General features: G+C 46.2%; 1 protein-coding gene across 1 annotated transcript; it reads right to left on the minus strand.

The window, feature by feature from the left end:
* Positions 1–2,128: 2,128 nt before the first annotated feature.
* On the minus strand, positions 2,129–13,516 carry DBR1 (debranching RNA lariats 1). The gene is made up of 8 exons (XM_056121455.1): positions 13,229–13,516; positions 12,420–12,544; positions 10,370–10,450; positions 7,682–7,767; positions 6,319–6,543; positions 4,674–4,754; positions 4,088–4,233; positions 2,129–2,985 (listed from the first exon to the last, which is right to left on the minus strand). Exons 1-8 carry the CDS (start codon positions 13,423–13,425, stop codon positions 2,298–2,300), a joined length of 1,629 nt encoding a protein of 542 aa, XP_055977430.1. The 5' UTR covers positions 13,426–13,516; the 3' UTR covers positions 2,129–2,297.
* Positions 13,517–20,818: the final 7,302 nt, after the last annotated feature.

Here is a 20,818-nt window from a genome sequence, read left to right on the forward strand (position 1 = left end):
CCACCACCAAGATCTTGAACTTCCTTATTTAGGGATTAGAGAAATCCAGCCTGTAGCATTTTGTTGAGAGGACAAAGCTCAGTGAGACAGAAACCCAGATGAGGATGTCAGCACATGAGAATCTGATTCTAAGTCATGAACGAGGCTCTCAAGACTTGGAGAATTGAAACTAGGCTCCAATGTTCAAGAAACGCCACCCATTACAGAAACCAGTAACAGGCAGAATGGACCTCCTCTCCGGAAGCCCATATGCCTTCCCTGCATTTTTCCTTCCCCCGATCCTCCTCCAACCCCCTTTATGGGCCTTTTCTTTCTGCACAGAGATCCCTGGTCTCCCTAGCTCAGTATCTGGCAGCCCCTCAGAAATGCAGGAATCATCTTTTTTTTTTTTTTTTTGCCTTTTTGGGTCACTCCTGGCTCTGCACTCAGGAGTTACTCCTGGCGGTGCTCAGGGGACCATATGGGATGCTGGGAATCGAACCCGGGTCGGCCGCGTGCAAGGCAAACGCCCTACCCACTGTGCTGTCTCTCCAGCCCCAATGCAGGAATCATCTTCACTCCTCTCTGCCTTCTCTTCACGTACAAGCAATGTTGGCTCTGTTCCTCCAGGAAGGGGCTATGGGAGGCATCTTGGTGTGAGTCTGAGGCTCCTGGGTAGATGCTGCTGCCTGCCATCAGCGGTCACGAGGAGAGTCCTGTCTCCCGGGAAATGGGGTGCCCTCAGAGCCACTGGTGGGAGGGCCTGCGGAACATGGGTCAGGCTCAGCTCTGCGTGTCTGCTCCTCAAGAAACCCAATTTTCCACATGGTTTGGGGCTAGGAGTCCGCAATATGCTTCCAGGAGGCCCGTGGGCCTTTCTTCCAAGAGAAAGCAAACAGCAAATAAGGCTGGGCTGTCCCGGGCATTTGTTTGCCTTCCCTTCACCCTCTATGCTCAGCTCTCCTAGAAATGCCAGAGCCCCTGGCATAAGACCCTTTCCTGACCTCGGCTCACTGCTCATGTCTGTCCATGGTGATCACAGGGCAGGGGCGTCCCAGGGGGCCCCAGAGCACATCTCCCAGACTCCACTGGCCCAGGCCACCTTCTTTAGCTCTTCGAGTATAACAAGTTTTGTAGTTTGGGGTCTTCCCCCCATCCCCATTTTGCACGTCTCCTAGGATAAACTGCAGCACATCCCCCAAGAAATAACAGGACCCGAGATCTCAGAAGTCTGGATTCCAGCACTCCTAGCCACAGTACAGGAGACATTTTAGCCAGATGGGACAGAGGTGGTTTTTTTGTAGCATCCTTTGTTTCACTTTGGGGCCACACCCCAAACACTCAAGGGTTTCCATACAAGAATCACTCCTGGCAGTGCTTAGACCATATAGGACGCTGAGGGTCCGTCACATGCAAAGAAAGCACTTACCAGCAGTACTACCCCTCCAGCCCCTCCACATGATCTTGAGTATGTTAGCATGGACTGGAGAGAGTACAGTGGGTAAGGCACTTGCCATGCTTGTAGCCACCCTGGGTTTGACCTTGCACACTGCACACAATCCGCAAGCACTGCCAGGGGTTACTCCTGAGCACAGCCAGCTATAACCCAATCCCTTCCACTTCTCTCAAAAATATATTAGCAATTCATCATGCAGAATGAAGAACTGCATTTATGTACCTCCATCGCAGCTAGTAATCAATACTAAGTGGTACTACACCAAAAGTGACCTATAGTTCTAGCACTAAAGCTAAAATACGCTTAATGTAATCCTTTGACTTTGTATAACATTTAACTCTAAGATTTTATATTTAGCAATGTTTGGTATTTAATCTATTTCCTAAAGCTTTATCTAATTTTGTCAACTTCATTGACAAAATTAAAAGCCAGGGAAAATACTGATAATAAATGAAAAGCACAGATAAATGTATATATATATATATATATAATGACTATAAAATGAAATATAAATATGCCATATTTTATTCTATACCAAACATTTCCAGTAGTCATAACAGCTTGAAGGCAACAATTCCCCTTTTCTCTTGGAGCAAGAGCAATCTTATGAAAGAGTTCCTGACACAAAACTGGGTTTCAATTATTTACTGAAAAATATGAAAAAGAGAAACACACGCCTTCAAAGAAAAGATACCCAATTAAGTAAATAGACTTTAATGCCTCCCCTCTGAAACATACAAAGTCCTAAAAACAAAGTGAATACCTAAGATTTTCTTACATAACTTCATTATTACAAAGTCTTGAGTCAAAAATACAACTTTACAAATCCGGTCTCAAGCACCCCACGGCTACCCAGAATTCCTCACGCCGCGTCCTCATCTTCCACAGCGGCATAGATGGCCTGATTGCGCCTCTTAATTCGCTTTCTCTGTTCAGGCTCGTGCTCGTCACTCAGCCTCTTGGGGGGCCCCTGGGCCAAGTCCTTCCCATCTCCCAGCTCGGGGGCCTCGCCAGGTGTCCCCTCCCTGCCAAGCGGAGAGTCTGATGTGTCATCAGAAGAGACGATCATGGAACCCGGCAAGCTCCTGACATCTGAGAAGCTGGCAGAGAAGTCGGACACCGGGTCAGAAGGTTCCACGGACGGGGCATTCCCGTCGCTGCGCGCACTCATGATGCTGCCTTCGTCCTCCTCGTCATCGTCGTCCAGCATTATTTCGTCGGGGTTAAACGAGGACAGGGCGGACGTGTCCGTGTTGTACTCGCTGCGCTCCTCTCCGGAGTCACTCTGCCCACCGTCCTGCTCGTCATCGTCACCGCACGACTGCTCCTCCCTGGCGCTCTGCAGCCTGACATTGATGTCTGTGATGCCGAGCTGGGCACAAAACTCAGTGGTCTGAGGATTGATCCTGTGCACCAACGGCACCTGGGCCTGGGGCTTCCCAGGGTCGTAGCAAGCAGCCGTCACGGTGAAGTTGCAGGGCACTCTGAGGTCATGATTCAGTCTTTCCAGGACTTCCTTCATCGATTCCTCTGTTGCGCTATAATCCCACCTGCAAAGTAACGATTTTTTCTATTTTTATCAGCCTCAACCAATAGATTCTAAAATCTAACTATGAGCTTCTAGTGCAAGGGTAAAAAAAAAACAATCAGGCCAGCAGGCAAAAATAATGAAGTTATGTAAGAAAATCTTAAGTAAAGTAAAGGCCCTCCCATTGATCATCGATTTGCTCAAGCAGGCCCAGTAACGTCTCCATCGTGAGACTTTGTTGTTACTGTGTTTGGCATATCGAATACGTCAAGGGTAGCTTGCCAGGCTTTGCAGTGCGGGCGAGATACTCTCGGTAGCTTGCCGGGCTCTCCGAGAGAGGTGGAAGAATCGAACTCGGGTCGGCCATGTTGGCTGCATGCAAGGCAAATGCTCCGGTTCTTTAAGCCAGAGGTAGTACAAGTGGTAGGGTGATTGCCTTGCATGCAGCTGACCAGAATTTGATCCCCAGCACCTCGGTTCCCCAAGTACCACCAGGACTGAGCCCTGAGCACAGAGCCAAGGGTTAGCCTTGAGCACCACTGGGTATAGCCCAAAAAAACAGAAAAAGAAAAAAGTAGTTCTTAACTCATAGCCTAAAATAACTAAAAATTATTTTAACATGTGAACAAGTCTCCACCACATTACAAATTGGGGTGTGTTTGGAGGGGGCGTGGGGGTAATCTTGAGGGGGGCCTCCCAGACAGTGCTCGGGAAGCCTGGGGCCATTCCCAGCAATTCTCAATCCTGGGCTACCCAATCCTCCGGTCTGGGGATCACAGTCCTCTCAACAGCCTCCAAGACGGAGGGAAGGAGACTTCCTTCTCTTTGTTTTTATTTTGGGGCCACACCTGGCAATGCTCAGACAAGAACCTCACCATTGAACTCTACTGCTCTGGCCCCAGGACTTCTTTCTTTTAAATGAGGAAGGGGACAAATATTATGCATGAGGGGTCAGAGCAGCAGGTTAGGCGCTGGCCTTGTATGCAGCCGACGTGGGTTCAATCCCCAGCACCACATATGGCTCCCAGGAGTTAGCCCTGAGCACCACCAGGCGTGGCCCAAATAAATGACAGAAAGTTATGCAGTCAGTGGGAAGGGTGAGTCCAGCACAGAGCCAAGCTCACCTGGCATGCAAGCCATTATTCTCAGGCATGTTCCACAGACGCCCAGTCACATTCATAAGCTCGTTCGTGGCCCTGAGAACAGAGAGCCATTCAACGTCATACTCCAGGTAGGCAGGAGCCCCGGGCTCATGTTCCACTTCTATTACCTACAGGAAGCAATCAGACATATTAAGACACATTTTTTTAGTATTCTAAAAATTCCCTAAATAAAATTTAAGAGAAATTTAATTTCATAGCCTAAAAAAGCAATCATGGAATTTTTTTTTTTTTTTTTGCTTTTTAGGTGACACCCGGCAATGCACAGGGGTTACTCCTGGTTAATGCACTCAGGAATTACTCCTGGCTATGCTCGAGGGACTGTATGAGATGCTGGGAATCGAACCCGGGTTGGCCACGTGCAAGGCAAATGCCCTACCCGCTGTGCTACTGCTCCAACCCCTCGATCATGTAATTTAAGTATCTCAAAAAAATTCTCAGAAAACTGAATTACAGACAGCACAAATAACTTAGGAAGGAAAATTCATTTTTTTTTTAAATCACTGGAAGAATAAGACCACATCGCTGAGATATCCCATTTGCTTTTTACCTGAAGAAAGTCCCTGTGTGGCAAGCATTTGTCCAAGGCTAAAAATTTGGTTGATTTGGCAGTCTGTTCCTTATCCTTGACCTAGACAAAATGAAAGTGTTAAGAACAATTAGAAAGTGTTAAGAACAACGACTGAAGAATATGTCGAGGGGGCTGGAGTGATGCTATAGTAGGGAGGGAGCTTGCTTTGCATGCGGCTGGCCTGGGTTTGATCCCCAGCATCCCTTATGGTCCTGAGCCTCACCAGGAGTTAATTTCTGAGTGCAGACCCAAGAGTAAGGCCTGAACATCGCTGGGAGTGCTACCCCTCTAAAGTGGAGCAAAAAGTAAGAACTGGCAGAGATATCACTGTCACTGTCCTCCGTTGTTCATCGATTTTCTCGAGCGGACCCAGTAATGTCTCCATCGTGAGACTTTGCTGTTACTGTGTTTGGCATATCGAACACACCACGGGTAGCTTGCCAGGCTCTGCATGTGGGCGAGATACTCTCGGTAGCTTGCCGGGCTTTCCGAGAGGGGCGGAGGAATCGAACTCGGGTCGGCCATGTTGGCTGTGTGAAAGGCAAATGCCCTACCCACTGTGCTATCACTCCAGCCCTGGCAGAGATATGGGAAAAAAAAAAAAGCCCAACAATGGATGATCATGGATAAAGTTGTGGCAAAGAAACATAACGTAACACTACTTAGTTACTGTCATTATTCATCGTTTTCCTGGAGTGGACACAGCAACACTGTGACACTTGTTACTGCGTTTGGCATATCAAATACCTCATGGGTAGCTTGCCAGGCTTTTGCCCTCTCCGAGAGGGGCAGAGGAATCGAACTCAGGTCAGCCATGTCGTCCGCATGCAAGGCAAATGCCCTACCCGCTGTGTTATCGCTCTAGCCCACTACTTAGTTACAAGAAAAAATGAAATCTTACATTTTGCTACAACTTGGATGGACCTAAAGAAAATAGTCAAAGAGCATTAAAGATGTGACTGGGGCAAGAAGCAAGGTCAAATGTGGGATAAGGTCACTTAGACGCAGAAAATCAAGGAAAAATCAAGAGATTAGGCAGTACTAAGACAAGTACCCTTGGACTGCAGTTACAAGCAGCGGTGGGCATTGAGGAATGGCTGGACTGGAAGTTACCCCAGACTGTGGCCAAGGGGCAGAAATTTTGTATACCACCAGTATGAATATAAACACTATTGTGGCCCTGTCACCTTAACTACAATGTTTTTTAATAAGGGCATTTCCAGAAAGTAGTAAGTTGGGAGGGAGGATGAGTTAGAAACATTTTGGGAGCATTAAAAATGTGACAGGGGCAAAGAGCACGGAAAAGTAGCACAGAAGCTGGTGACACAATCTTCTGACTGTGGAGCAGGGACCAGCTTACAAGAGAGAACAAAGCACAGAGGAGAGGCCACCTAGGGAGGTGGACCTTGGTGTTGGAGAGAAGACTGGCCGGGTCCGAGGGATTGAGAAGCCCAGCAGGAAGGATAAACGCTGTCCTGAACATGGAGACCCGAGTCTCCGAGGGCGCCAGCAGAAGACAGCCTGGGAAAGGCAGCAGATGAGAAGCGCGGTACAGGCACACAGACGGCCCGAAGACGGTCACCAAGTGTTTGCCGGATGACGGAACAGACGCTTTGCCATCTACCTGGTGCTGCATCAAGGCTGCAAACTTCACATGAAGGTGCGCAGAAAACCAGTACGTCGGCCTGAAGTGCTCGAGAAGTTCGGAAGCAGCAGGACTTCCTAACGTGTTATTCTCCACTTCTTGTCGGAAAAAAGACTTTGTCTTCAGAAGCTGCTTCTTATTGCCATAATGATAAATGCTTCGTGGCCAGTCATGAGATAGGAAGATGTCCATGGGCTGCTTCAGCTTTTTCAGGAAAAGAAAGGAAAACTCGTAAGGGCAGAGTAACTGGCAGGAATCCCGCCTTCTCTCCACCAGCACATGATCAATCGTGTACCTGCTGAGAACGTCGGTGCAATTCCCAGCACCCCATAGGATCCCTTGACCCTGTCGGGAGTGATCCCTGAGCCCAAGACTAAGCCCTGAGCACCACTATGTGTGGCCCCAAAACAAAAAAGCCAAAAATGGGCTCACATAGATATGCTGAAAATCTCCCTGCTTACAACATGGAGTATGTTAGCGGTATTTAGGGTGATTGCAAGGAGAAGACACAAAATATCCTTCATGTATTACTCATCCCTAGCATCTTCAGAACTCTGAAACTGAGTGGGAAAACCAGAACAACAACAACTGTGCAGGACAACACAAAATATAAGATAAATATGACTGGACCACGGGGAGGTTAAGTACAAGGAAAATGCAGAGATGGGAAGACATTAAATTGAACACTGGCTGGAGAGTGGAACGGAAACTAGGAAGGAACTGGCATGGACAGAAATGCCCACGTGTGACCACATGCCCCCGAGGAGACAAGGGCCTGAGGTCATCCAAGCAGGATCCGCTACTGGATGCTTAAGGAGGAAGCCCTGGGGAGGCCACCGATCTCAGCCAGGACCGCACCCTTGAAGTGACAAAATTTGAGTCACACTTGCCTTGCTGAACATGTCTATGAAGCACCAAGTGTGAGAGCCACTAGCCTGGCCCAGGGTCCGGCACTGACCGGTTCTCAAACAAAAACCCAAGTGCCCCTACTCTCCAATGAATATACCTGATATACCTTCACAATCTCCCCACACCCTCATCCTCAAGCTTCTTTCTGACTTTTAATACTATTATATAATTACTGTCACTTTAAAATGTTAACATTTCCTATAGAATGTCACTTTTTTCTAATATTTTTTTTTCTTACCTGAAATCGGGGAAAACGGTTTTGTTATTACCCATGAAAATAAATTCATATCCGCTACAAACTCATTTCTTAAAATCTGTGATTCTCCTAAAGGCACCTAGAGATGCAACTTTCTGAATCAATCACTTCTTGTATACTTTGGTAAAGAATTACTTTGAAATGTTCTCAAGCTGAGTGCAATATGTTTTTACATACCTGTTTTAATTTATAGACTTCTATATTTCTCACATGATATATACTCCTTATTGTAGCTGAATTATATGGTGGGCTCTCAAAATGACCTTAAAATGAAAAATAGAAATTATATTTAACTCCTTGAAAGACTACAAATGCAAATACAAACACATATATTTCTCTAAGATGGTTATTTGCCATCAATTTTTGGTTTTTAAAGTTTGATTTATAAACTATTTTTAATATGCAGCATTTTTTACAAATGAGTATAACAGACGGCAAATCCAGTCATTGGGCTTACAATACTTGACTTAAAGTGTATTTAATTTTGTAATATATTCTTTGCAGGGTTCTTACAGTCTTATATTTTTTAACTGTTTTTTGGGCCATACCTGGCGGTGCTCAGGGACCACTCCTGGCGGTGCTTGGGGGACCGGAGGCAGTGCCAGGAATCAAACCAGGGTCAGTTGCATACAAGGCAAATGTCTTTACTGCCTGTACTATCTCTCAGGCCCTCATTTGCACCATTTACAATAAAAGATATCACTGGAAAGGTATAGAGTAAAGGAGTTCCTCCATGGGAGTGGAGTCGTAGGGACAGGGCTAAGGGAAGGGGGAGTTTAACCGTGAACAGCCAGAAAACCTTGTGGGGTCTTCTAAATCCAGATGATGGGAAAGTTGCATAGCTCTGTGAGTTTACTTAAATCACTGAATTAAACAGAATGGTATATAAATTTTACCTCAAAAACACTGCTACGAAAGGGAGGGGGTTCCTTTTCCTGTCCCCCAGCCATCAGTAACCCTGCCTAGAATCAAGCAATGTTAATCAGCTTTAATATTTCATTCCAGGGATATCATCTATGCACATAATACACACATTTCTTTATCATCTCATTACTTATACATGCTCTCTTGTATTTTTTCCACTCGTGTTGGCGTTTCTACCACGTCAGGTACACAAAAACCTGCTTCTGTGTTTTTAAATGACTGTTCTTTAAATGACTTCACAGCATCACATTATATAGCTGTACCATGCTCCATTTAACCATTTCCTACCCTTTGCTATTATAAATAAGGCTGAGTTAATAAATGTTTTTGTGATGTTTTTGTATCACTTGTCATTTGTGGAATGGAAGTTCTTAGAAGTAGAATTTCTGTTGAGTTTTTGCTTTTGTTTTGGAGCCACACGTGGTGGTGCTCAGGGGTTACTCTCGGCTCTGTGCTCAGGAATGACTCCTGGAGAGCCCAGGGGACCATATAGGATGCTGGGGGTTAAACCCAGGTTGGCCGCGTGCAAGGCAAGCACCTTACCCCCTGTACTATCGCTCCAGCCAAGAAGCAGAATTTCTGGGTCAGAGTGCTTTTATAATTTCCACAAATATACTAATTGCCTGGCAAGGAGTGATTCCAATTTGTACCCACATCTGACATGCATGATATGGTCACTTTCCGTATACTTATTATAAAGAAAGAATTATAAGAAAATAATGTGCATTAATATTTATATAGCTTAAAATTAAAAGGTAGGGAGGCAAGCAGCACAGAATAGACTTGTGATTAAGTAATTACCATGAGGATATAAGTTGTATTTGCCAACTTTCTTCATGAAATTTTGAAGTAAGAGTGAACCCAGGTTATTCCTTTCATTGTAAGATCAAGGTATAATTCACTCAGATATAGTAGAATGTATAGGGACGGTATACTTATAAAATGGAATCCTGTTCACAAATTTAAATGAGATTAGATTTCAACTTATTATGGAGTTCAGCAACATAGTTAAACAAAGAAGAAAATTGTAGAAAACAATATAGATATAAAAATGATATGCTTACATTAAGTTTAAAACATGCTATGTTATTTAAAACTCTAACAAGGCTCAAGAGAGTACTGAGGGTAAGATTTGCCTTGCATGTGCCCATGTACAGCACCATGTATGGTTCCCTGAGCTCACCAGGGACAGGCTGAGCTCATCAGGAGAAAGACCTGAGCTCTGCCAGGGGTGACCCAAAACCAAAATAACGGCAATAATAAAATATAAAACTCTTACATACATGGTAATGACATAAAACAATCAATTAACACTAAATTCGTAATGGTAGCTGCTTGGTAGAAAAGGATGGTATAGAATGGGACTGGACACAGACTAGCAACAAGTGTCAAGTATATCTATATCTTATTTATTAAAATCAAAATTAAAGGGCTAGAGATACTATAGGGGTAAAGGTGCTTCCCTTGCTTGGCGTAACCCCAGTTTTTTCCCTGGCACCACATGGTCCCCCAAGCTCCACTGGGAGGTACCTCAAGACAAAGCCTGAAGTATTGCCCCGCCAGCACTGCTGGGCGTGGGTCAAAACTCCACACCCCAGAGAAAAACTATAAATGGCACACCACTGCTGATGAAATTCTGTAGTCAGCTGTTTGATCCCCAGCATCGCATATGGTGCCCTAAACTCACAGCAGTGATCCCCGAGCACAGAATCAGGAGTATGCCCTGAGCACCACCAGCCATGGCAAAACACAAAATAAAAACAAAAAGGAAATTGGTACACAGAAAATACTTGGTAGTATTCTCAATATCTTAATGTACGTAACATGTTTTATATCAAACATTAACGATAATTCATAACTCATTCTTAAGTTTCTCTGGTGCACCCAAGTTCTAAAGTTTAAAAACAATTCTCAGACCAATTACGAAGCAATCAACAATACCTTTTCGATAGTCGTGAGATTTAAAGATACCAGAGATTCCACCAATTCTTACACCTCGGTATTTTACTACACCAGCCAAACCTGCAAAATTACAATTCAGTGAAATTACTATAGGCAAAAAAGACCTTTTATATTTATTAACTGAAAAAATGGTTCAGAAACCTAAAATTCAATGTATATCTAAAACTGTGGTCTCAGCATGGTGGTGGCTGGTCCTGGAGGTCTTCGGCTGCCGTAGCCCTGGTCGGGGCGGGGAGGAAAGCTCAACCCGCTCCCCTCCAAGGGACTCCGGGAAGGAACACCCAGGCGCGGGGGCAGAGACTGTTTGAAAAACTGTTTGAAAACTAAGTAAAAAACTAAAACTAAAACTGTTTGAAAACTAAGTACCATAAGGTTATTTTTACATAGTAAGAAGGCGACAATACACAGTAGACTGGGGAGGGGAGCCCTAAAAGTAATCAGCCCAGAAACTAAGCAGAAAAACAGAAAAGGCTAGAGAATAGCAAAGCAGGTAGTGTGCTTGCCTTGCATCGGGAATCCCATACGGTTCTGGTGCGGATCACTTCCGCACCAGAAGTGATCCTGAGTGCAGAGCCAGGAGTAACTTAAGTGGCCAGAGCGATAATACAGTGGGTAAGGCATTTGCCTTGCACGTGGCCGCCCCGGGTTTAATCCCCAGCATCCCATATGGTCCTCCGAGCACTGCCAGGAGCAATTCCTGAGTGCAAAGCCAGGAGTAATCCCTGAGCCCCCCACCCCCAAAAAAAGGACTAACTCCTGAGTATTTCTGGGTGTGGCCCCAAAACAAAGGTACAGATACGAGAGGATCTTAAGAGGAAACATAAGTTGACAACAATCAAATAGTGAGAGGGGGATGTCCTATGATGGGTTTATGTTATAAAATCAAAAATCAACAAGTACAAAGTGTAATGAGCCTATAGTTTCTCTATTTCTGAGTGACCCCTTAATGCTATTGCAGTTGTCAACAATATCGACCTAAAGGTTAAGCTCATCATCCAAAAAAATTGTAAATAGTTCTGGAAAAAACTTTACATTTAGAGATGATAGGACCATGAAAGCTTAAAGGGACTAAAGTCACAGCAGAACCTAATGAGGTCTACACATCTAAACGAAGACCACAGGGTCTGCTGGGAATAAAGGCACATGCTAACACAAGAATTCTAGAAGAGGGGCTGGAGCGATAGCACAGCGGGTAGGGCGTCTGCCTTCCACGCAGCGGACCCGGGTTCAATTCCCAGCATCCCATATGGTCCCCCAAGCACCGCCAGGAGTAATTCCTGAGTGCAGAGCCAGGAGTAACCCCTGAGCATTGCTGGGTAAGACCCAAAAAGAAAAAAAAAAGAATTCTAGAAGAACAAAGGTAAAGGCCCTCCCGTTGATCGTCGATTTGCTCGAGCAGGCCCAGTAACGTCTCCATTGGAGACTTTGTTGTTACTGTGTCTGGCATATCGAATACTCTCGGTAGCTTGCCGGGCTCTCCGAGAGGGGCGGAGGAATCAAACTCGGGTCGGCCATGTTGGCCGCTTGTAAGGCGAACGCCCTACCCGCTGTGCTATCGCTCCAGCCCTCTTCAACAAAGAGATGGCATGTGGGCAGGGGGGAAAGTGAAAGAATTAATGTCTAAGAGACTTCAGAGTCTTGGCATCCAAATGAAACGGGACCTTGTCTGGACCCCCCCCCCCCCCCGAAATACCCAATCATTGAAATAAGTTCAAATAAGAATGAGTTTTGTTTTTTTTTCAGAATGACAGTTTTTGAAGCTGGTTAATAAAATTTATCACACTATTCTCTACTTTTGCATGTATTTAATAATTTCTATTAGTAAAAGTGTTTTAAAATTTAACACAAGTTATGAATAAAAAAATGGCAATTAGTGTGCAAAGTCTGTGCAGTTAAAACCCGAGACGAAACGTGGACAATTTCATGACTCTTTAAATAAGAAATATTCCCGAAATACCATATACTTCAAGACGATCCTGACGGGCTCTTCCACCCCATCAAAGCAAGAAATTACGCCCCACACACATACCTAAATAATAAATGTTTGGTGCTACCCAGCCACCATAAGGTAACTCCTGCAAATGATTGGAGGCCTCGTGGTTACCCCCTACGAAGATTGTGAGGACGGGGGCCTTTTTCTCTCCGGAGTAGTACCTAGAACAGAAGGGTAAAGAGAAGGGCAGAGAAGAAACCAAAAGATTCTCTGCCATCCTGCGCTTTATACAAAATACAAAAAAAGCAAAACAAGGTCCGGTTAAATGACTGAATTGCTCATTATAAAAAAAAAAAATTTAAATCTCTTTCTTAACACACAGCTCCGTACCGCCTCCTCGTAACTAAGAAGAGATGACACGTGGGGCTGGAGTGACAGTACAGCCCGCAAGGCTCCTTTCTTTGATGGAGGCTACCCCGCGTTCGATCCCCGATCCCCGATATCCCAGAGTCCCATGAGCACCGCCAGGAGTGATTTCCGAGTGCAGAGCCAGGAGCAACGCCCGAGCACGGCCAGGAGTGGCCCCCAAAAGTAAACGAACAGAAAAATAATATGAATTTTTTTTTTAAAGGAGAGATGACAGTGTGAGTGCCAAGAATTTTGCGAGTCCTCTGCGGCAGGGAGAAGAGCAGAGAGGCTGGGCTGGGCTCTAGGTGGTTCTCCACCGCTCAGGGGGGTTTTGCAAGCAGCCCAAAGGCGAGGGCGCTGCCTCCGCCCCCAGCTCCCCCCGAGACTCCTCCCGCGGCTCCCGCTCGGGCCGCGCGGGCGCCCGCGACTCCCCTGAGGGGCGGGGGCGGCGCGGGCGGAGGTCCCGACGGCAGCCCCGGGGCTGGGCGGCCCCTCACCTGTAGAAGGTCTGCATGTGGCGGTACTTGGGCGGCACGGCCATGCAGCGCAGGTCGGCCTCGTTGCGCACCGCCTGGAAGTCGCCGCAGCACAGCAGCAGCTCCACGGGCCCCGGGCCACGGCGCTCCGCCAGCGCCAGGGTCTCGTAGATCTTGTCCAGCTCGCCGTGGCAGCAGCCAGCCACGGCCACCCGCATCCTGCCGGGGCGGCCCGCGAGCCCGCACGGTCCCGGCGCGGAAAGGACCCGGGAGCCACGTCCCGCCAGGAGGATCAGCGCCGCCGCCGCCGCCGCCGCATTGAGGCCTTTTATATAGCACTTCCGGTTCCCAAATCTCGCGAGAGAGCTCGGGCGAGACTCGCCCAACTCCAGGATGGCCGGGAATTTTGAAATTGGCTCCAGTTCCCCCGTGCCTCTGGGTCGTCGCAATTTGGAAGGCGATACAAATCAAAACCGAGGGCCTGAGAGCTAGGACACCGGGAAGGGTACTTGCTTAGCAAGTGGCCAGCCGTGTTCGATCCCCCACACCCCAAATGATTCCTTGAAGCCCGCCTGGAGTAATCCCTGAGCACTGCTGGGTGTGACTCCCCACCACCCGCACACACACACCAATCAAATAAAGCCCCCAGGAAGTATTTTGCTTACTAAAGATAATAATTCGTTGGAAAACATGTACTCGCAGTAATTTGGGGCACAATAATTTCATTCAGTTTGCAAGGATGATGCAGTTTTCATATTTAAATTAAGGAAGGAGGAAAAGATGGAAATCTAATTGTTCCGATTTTTGAAAAATATCTTATGTCCCTTCTTATTGAATTTTGAAATAAGAACTAAGAACAGACGCTTTTTTTAAAACAATACTGATAACTATATGCAAAAGTCAGAATTAGAAATCACCTTTTTTGTGTGTCTGTTTTGCTTTGAGGTCACAACGTTGGGTATTCTGCCCTCCCCACAAACAGAAGACACCTTCCCATTCCATCCAGGCTTAGTACACAGAAGTGTTTGTCTTTTCTAGTGTCTGAGCCGCATTCCCTTGTGTTTACTACCACATTTCCTTATTCACTCACCTGTTGTTGGGCACTTGGGTTGTTTCCAGATCTTGGCTATTACAAAGTGGACCAGAGCAGTAGTACATTGAATAGGGCGATTGTCTTGCAACTTGCAGCTTGCAGTTTGCAGCTTGCAGCTTGCAGTTTGCAGCTTTCTACTGACCTAGGTTCAGTTTCCAACATTTTATATGGTCCTGAGGGTTCAGGAGAGATCCCTGAGCACAGAGCCAAGGGTGTAAGTCCTAAACACTGCTGGGTATGAACCCCAAACAAAAAAGTAGTGTTACAGAGTACATTGGAGTACGTATAACTTTTCAAATCAACTTTTGTGTTCTTTGGATAGATATCTAGGAGTTGAATTGCTGAACCAATATGGTTGGTCTATTTGTAAAATTTAAAAGAAAGCTCCAGTTTTCCAGAGGCTGGGTCAATATGCATTTCTGCCAAAATGTATGAGGATTCCTTCTCTTCCCACTCACCCCTAACACTTGTTGAAGAAACTGCATGTTTCCAATTTCCTTGCCATCTGAGATCTGAATTAGGTTTTGCAAATAAGAAACACTGGTGTGAGATTCAAAGGTAGAAGGAAGGTCATAGAAGTTTCCTCTCTTTTCTAGCTTTGGAAAATGGTGGCGGTGGCATGAAGTACCTAGGCCTGAAGTGGCAATAAAAGTCCTGCTCTTTCTGATCATGAGCCAAATTCTCCCTCCTGTGTGAATCTTTTGTCTTTACTCCTTCCAGCATTTTGTAATCTTTTGCTGGAAACCACTTAGGGTGGTGTCCTATAGGCTGCACTCCAGTCAAAACCTTATTCAAATAAAAGGCAACAAGTAGATGTTTTCAACCATTAAAGAACTCCAAGAAGGCAATATCCATGTCACTCCCATTTTTTTGAGGGGCCAAATGTGGGGGAGGGGACACTTAGCAAGGATTGAACCCAGACCTCCTGCAGGTGAAGCATGTGCTCCAGTCCATCAAGCTAAGTCTGCATTCCCGTGGACCCTTCTTGAGAAAATTACGGCTGGACAGTTAAAGCCAATCAGGTGAGAGTTGAAGAAAGATTCAGGAGGAAGGACTGTGTTTGAAAATGAACAGTTAAAAATAGGGTGGGGTGGGGCTGGAGTGATAGTACAGCGGGTAGGGCGTTTGCCTTGCACATGGCTGACTCTGGTTCGAGCCCTGGCATTCCATATGGTCCCCCCAGCACCACCAGGAGTAATTCCTGAGTGCAGATTCAGGAGTAACCCCTGAACGCTGCCTGGTGTGTGCTATCCCCCTCTCCCCTTACCCCTATCCCCCCCAAAAGGGATAGGATAAGAGGCCTAGAGAGACAGTGCAGTGGGTAAGGTGCTTGCCTTGCACACAGCTGACCAGAGTTCGATCCCTGGTATCCCATATGATCTCCTGAGCACTGCCAAGAGTGATTCCTGAAGAGAGATTCCTGGGTATAGAGCCAGGAGAAATCCCCGAGCATGCCCAGGTGTGGCTCCAAAACAGGTAAAGGTAAAGGTAAAGACCCTCCCGTTGATCGTCGATTTGCTCGAGCGGGCCCAGTAACGTCTCCATTGGAGACTTTGTTGTTACTCTGTCTGGCATATCGAATACTCTCGGTAGCTTGCTGGGCTCTCCGAGAGGGGCGGAGGAATCGAACTCGGGTCGGCCATGTTGGCCGCGTGTAAGGCGAACGCCCTACCACTGTGCTATCGCTCCAGCCCATAAAGAAAATGCGTGGGGCTGGAGCGATAGCACAGCGGGTAGGGTGTTTGCCTTGCACGCAGCCAACATGGCCAACACAGGTTCGATTCCCAGCATCCCATATGGTCCCCCGAGCACCGCCAGGAGTGATTCCTGAGTGCATGAGCCAGGAGTAACCCCTGAGCATCGCCAGGTGTGACCAAAAAAAAAAAATGCGTATTTTTTTTTAAAATGTGTCTGGGAATCGAACCCGGGTTGGCTGAGCCTGCCGCGTGCAAGGCAAATGCCCTACCACTGTGCTATCATTCCAGTAAAGGTAAGGTAAAGGCCCTCCCGTTGATCGTCGATTTGCTCTAGCGGGCCCAGTAACGTCTCCATTGGAGACTTTGTTGTTACTGTGTCTGGCATATCGAATACTCTCGGTAGCTTGCCGGGCTCTCCGAGAGGGGCGGAGGAATCGAACTCGGGTCGGCCATGTTGGCCGCGTGTAAGGCGAACGCCCTACCCGCTGTGCTATCGCTCCAAAACAAACAAACAGAATAGAGTGAAGAAAGGGCATAGGAAGTGGTGAGGTGGGAGGAGGTACTTAATGAATACGTGCGGCGGAAAATCCACACCGAGAGGGCGATCGGCACGCGGAGCAAAAATTCTCCAGGAAGTAAGGAATTGAGAGCCTCGGAGAGCGGGAGAGCGCGGACTCTGAGCTTCCAAGTCAGTTTAAACGTCAAACTCCTGGAGACACGCGCTCCCTTCCGCCGCCCGAGGGCAGCACACTCCGCCCGGAGCGTTTCAGGAGCGCGTGCTGGGGCTCAGAGCACTCAGACCTCATTCACAGAAGGAGGAGTTTTGGGTCGCCACATCTTTTGGGGTAGCGGTGCAGAACGCAGTGGTGTTCAGGGGCCCGTGCAGTGCCTAGGATCCACACCAGGGCTCCCACTTGCAATGCGTGCTCCAACCCTTTCAACCAGATCTCCAGCCCTGCTATCCTACTGGCAACTGTCAGAAATTGCAGTGAAAATTTCCTAGTGACTGTCAAAAATTTCACTGGACTTTCTGATCCTGTCAGAGAGGGAAAGAGCAAACTTGCCTAAAATTTCACGACTTCGAGATTCTGTTTCTGCATTGTAAATGATGGAAAGAGACAGTTGCTCTGCCTAGTGTTACCTTTTCTTCTCCCTTCAAAACGTGATCACTATTGTGAGTGGGGCCAGTTATATTTCTATTGTTTGATTCATTCAGCTCTACAACCATCTACAGCCAACTGGTGGTTTTACTTGTGCCTTTTCTTATAAACAATTGAAGTCTTTGTAGTAGACATTCTGTGAGATTCATTTTATTTTCATTTGGGGGTCACACATGGCTGTACTCAGAGTTTTCTGTAGTAGTGTGTCTACTATTACTTCCACATATAAATACAGGGAACTGTGTCTTTTGTTCATTTGTTTTGATTTTGTAGTGGTAGGCACGGAAACCAGAGCATCACCTATTAGATGCATGAATTCTACCAGGAGTTACCTGCCTGGCCACAGAGAAGTGATTTTTAATAGTTGGGGCGTGGATGAAGGTTGCACACTTGACTGTCCAGGGTCTACTCATGATTCTGTGCTTAGGAATCACTCCGCAGTGGTCCTCAGGGGTCCAGGTGGTGCCAGGGATCAAACCTGGGCTTCTGATAAGCATTAGTCTCTTGAGGGATATCCCCAGTCCCAGATAAATGTCATCTAAATTGTTAAGTTGGACAAATGTTTACAAACAAAGAATCTCTAGAGAAGTGCTACTTCACATTGCCTACACCAGTGAACACATCACATCAGGGCCAGGTGCCATGCCCACTATACTGACCTCCATGACTTCAATCATGGTGAGATCTGGCTTCTCGACACTCACTTAGTTCCACACCGTTGCACTTGCTTCTTGTATTTAAATAATGTGATCACTTGTCTCTCTTCACTCTTGCAGTGCTCTGTGAGTGCAGGGACTGTATCAGCATTACCTCTCCTGGACACGATGTCCAGCATGCAACAGGTAGTAAGTATGCAAAAGTATATGAATGTGTGCATGGATAAAAGTAAAGTAAAGGCCCTCCCATTGATCATCGATTTGCTCGAGCGGGCCCAGTAACATCTCCATTGGAGTCTTTGTTGTTACTGTGTTTGGCATATCGAATACGTCACGGGGAGCGTGCGGGCGAGATACTCTCGGTAGCTTGCCGGGCTCTCGGGTCGGCCATGTTGGCTGCGTGCAAGGCAAACGCCCTACCGCTGTGCTATCGCTCCAGCCCTTGTGCATGGATATAGTTGAATAATATGTTGTGTAGAGTCAAATGACTAAGTTATCAGAATTCCTTTTGTGTGTCACAGCCAGTGGTGCTCACAAGACAATGTGGTGCCGAGGTTGACCACATGCAGAACACATGCTTTAGCCCCTGTGCTTCTTTCTTCTCTGCAAGGTGGGCTGGATCTTCTAAGGGATTGTTAGAAACTCAGGGGCTACCTAGAGACGTTCTGTGAGATTCTTTATTTTATTTTTGTTTGGGGGCCACACCTGACTGTGCTTGTGGGTTTACTTCTGCCTCTGTGCTCAGCGATCACTCCTGGCAGGACTCAAAGAACCATCTGTGGTGCTGGGAATAGAACCCAGGTCAGCTGCGTGCAAAGCAAGCACCTTATCTGCCATAATATCTCTCCATCCCCTGTGGATTCTCACCTAAAAACAATTATATATAACTTGCCTACCTTTGGGTAGTAGTTTTCCAATTTAAGGACTCGACCTTTGATCACTTGATCACTTGACATCCTGTTACTCATCGATTTGCTCAAGCAGGCACCAGTAATGTCGCCATTCATCCCTATCGTGTGCTAGTGTAGACCAATGGTGTCTGCTCATTCTAGGAACATGAAGAACCTCAAACTGATCATTCAGAGTCTTGACAAAGAAGTCTGACCATCTCGTAGGTGGGCGGCCATGCGATCTTTTGACGTTCTGTGGAATCTAGTCGGTAACGGCTCTAGTCCAGCGTTCATCTCCAAATCTCATTATGTGACCAGACCATCTGATTTTCAGTGCCTTGGCAAATGAGACAGCGTCCCTGATTCTTGATCATCCATGGAGGTCGGAACTCCAGATTCTTTCTCTCATTTGAGTGAAGCGGGTTACCCCAAGCATAGCTCTTTCGATTCCTCTTTGGGAGACCCGAATAGCAAATCGGCCTTTATTTTATATTTTCCAGCTGGAATTCTATCATAACAGTGATCTTGTTATCAAAAAAAGAGTAATCTCACTTATTTGTTTGAGAGAGACCATACTTGTTTCAGGACTGAGGTGGTCACTCCTAGTGGTGCTCAGGGGAACATGCAGAGCTAAGGCTCAACCCCAGCTCTCCTGCATCCAAAGCATGGGCTCCCCTCCATTAAACTATCTCTCCAGTCCCGGAATATCTCTTCTTTTTCCCTTAGCTGTGCTTCCTAATAAGGATTTTTGGCATCTCAGTGCCTCTACTTTATGCACAAACATATTTTACACTCTTCAAGCAAGCACCTAATGACATGCTGATGCATTATTTCCCATTGCAAAGTCCTTGTAGACTTATTTAATTGTCTGTTTGCCAGGGTGAGTGCTCAGAGGTGAGTCTTGTCAGGTCCCAGAGGACTGTGAGAGCTCTGGGAAGGATTTTGAAGTGGAGAAACTTGTGCCCAAATTGATTCAGCATCGTATTCCCTAAGCAATCTTAAGCAAATGAGTTTCACTTTGATTCTTGGCTGCTTGCAGGGAAGAACTACATCTTTATTTCACTTGAATCCCTGGTACAATGTGTGCTCATGAAAGTGTCTATTGAACTATACCTTTTCTGTGCCATTGTTAGTCTACTTAATTTTTTTAATTATTTATGTAAAGCCTCTCCTCCATTTTCAAGTGTTTTTAAAGGTTCTTTAAATCCGTTTGGTTTCTTGGTTGACCTTAACTTCCTATACCAAGACTTTTTATTTTTGCATAGGCATGGTTCTGTTGTAAAATATAGTTCTAATACTAATATAAATATATATATTATATATATAGAAAGAGAGAGTAAGAGAGAGCAAGGTTGCCTCGCATGCAGCCAGTCCTGGTTCAATCCCTGGTACTATAAACATCACAGGAGCATTGCTACGTGTGGACAACTCCCCTCTTCATTAAAATATATAGCTTGATTTCCAAATTCTGGCAGTTCCACTTATTTCAAAATACTTTCAGGGCCAGAGAGATCATAGAGGGTTTAAGGTGTATGCTGTGCATGTGATCACTTATCACTTATCACTTAATCCCCGTTATTCATCGATTTATTCGAGCGGGTGCCAGTAACGTCTCCATTCATCCCGGTTGCGTGCTAGCGTAGCCCAATGGTATCTGTTCATTTTAGGAACATGTAGAGCCTCAAACCGATCATTTAGGGTCTTGACGAAGAAGTCTGACCATCTTATAGGTGGGCGTCCACGTGATCTTTTGATGTCTCGTGGAATCCAATCAGTAATGGCTCTAGTCCAGCGGTTGTCTGTAAACCTCATTACGTGTCCAGCCCATCTGATTTTTGATGTCTTGGCAAATGAGACAGCGTCCCTGATTCTTGAGCGTTGACGAAGATCAGAACTCCGGATTCTATCTCTCATTTGAGTGAATCGTGATATTCCAAGCATAGTTCTTTCGATTCCTCTTTGAGAGACCCGAATAGTATTCTCATCCTGTTTTCGTAGGGTCCAGGTCTCTGAGGCATATGTTAATGCAGGAAGAATAGTGGAATCAAAGAGATGTGCTCGTAGCTGGAGGTTCTTTGTCCTTTTAGTTATTTCTTCAATGCTCTTGAAGGCATT

This window comes from Sorex fumeus, unplaced genomic scaffold (assembly GCF_029834395.1).
Source record: "Sorex fumeus unplaced genomic scaffold, SorFum_2.1 ptg000044l, whole genome shotgun sequence".
In the NCBI taxonomy this organism is placed as follows: domain Eukaryota; kingdom Metazoa; phylum Chordata; class Mammalia; order Eulipotyphla; family Soricidae; genus Sorex; species Sorex fumeus.

Bases quoted from the DNA above. Each gene is read 5' to 3' on its own strand.
- DBR1 (XM_056121455.1), bottom strand. From the start codon at position 13,425: ATGCGGGTGGCCGTGGCTGGCTGCTGCCACGGCGAGCTGGACAAGATC. The intron at 7,768-10,369 runs GTATTGTTGATT...TTTCATTTTAAG, and splicing joins ATCTCACGACTATCGAAAAG to GTCATTTTGAGAGCCCACCA. The intron at 2,986-4,087 runs GTGAGCTTGGCT...GTTACTTTGCAG, and splicing joins AATAATGGCTTGCATGCCAG to GTGGGATTATAGCGCAACAG.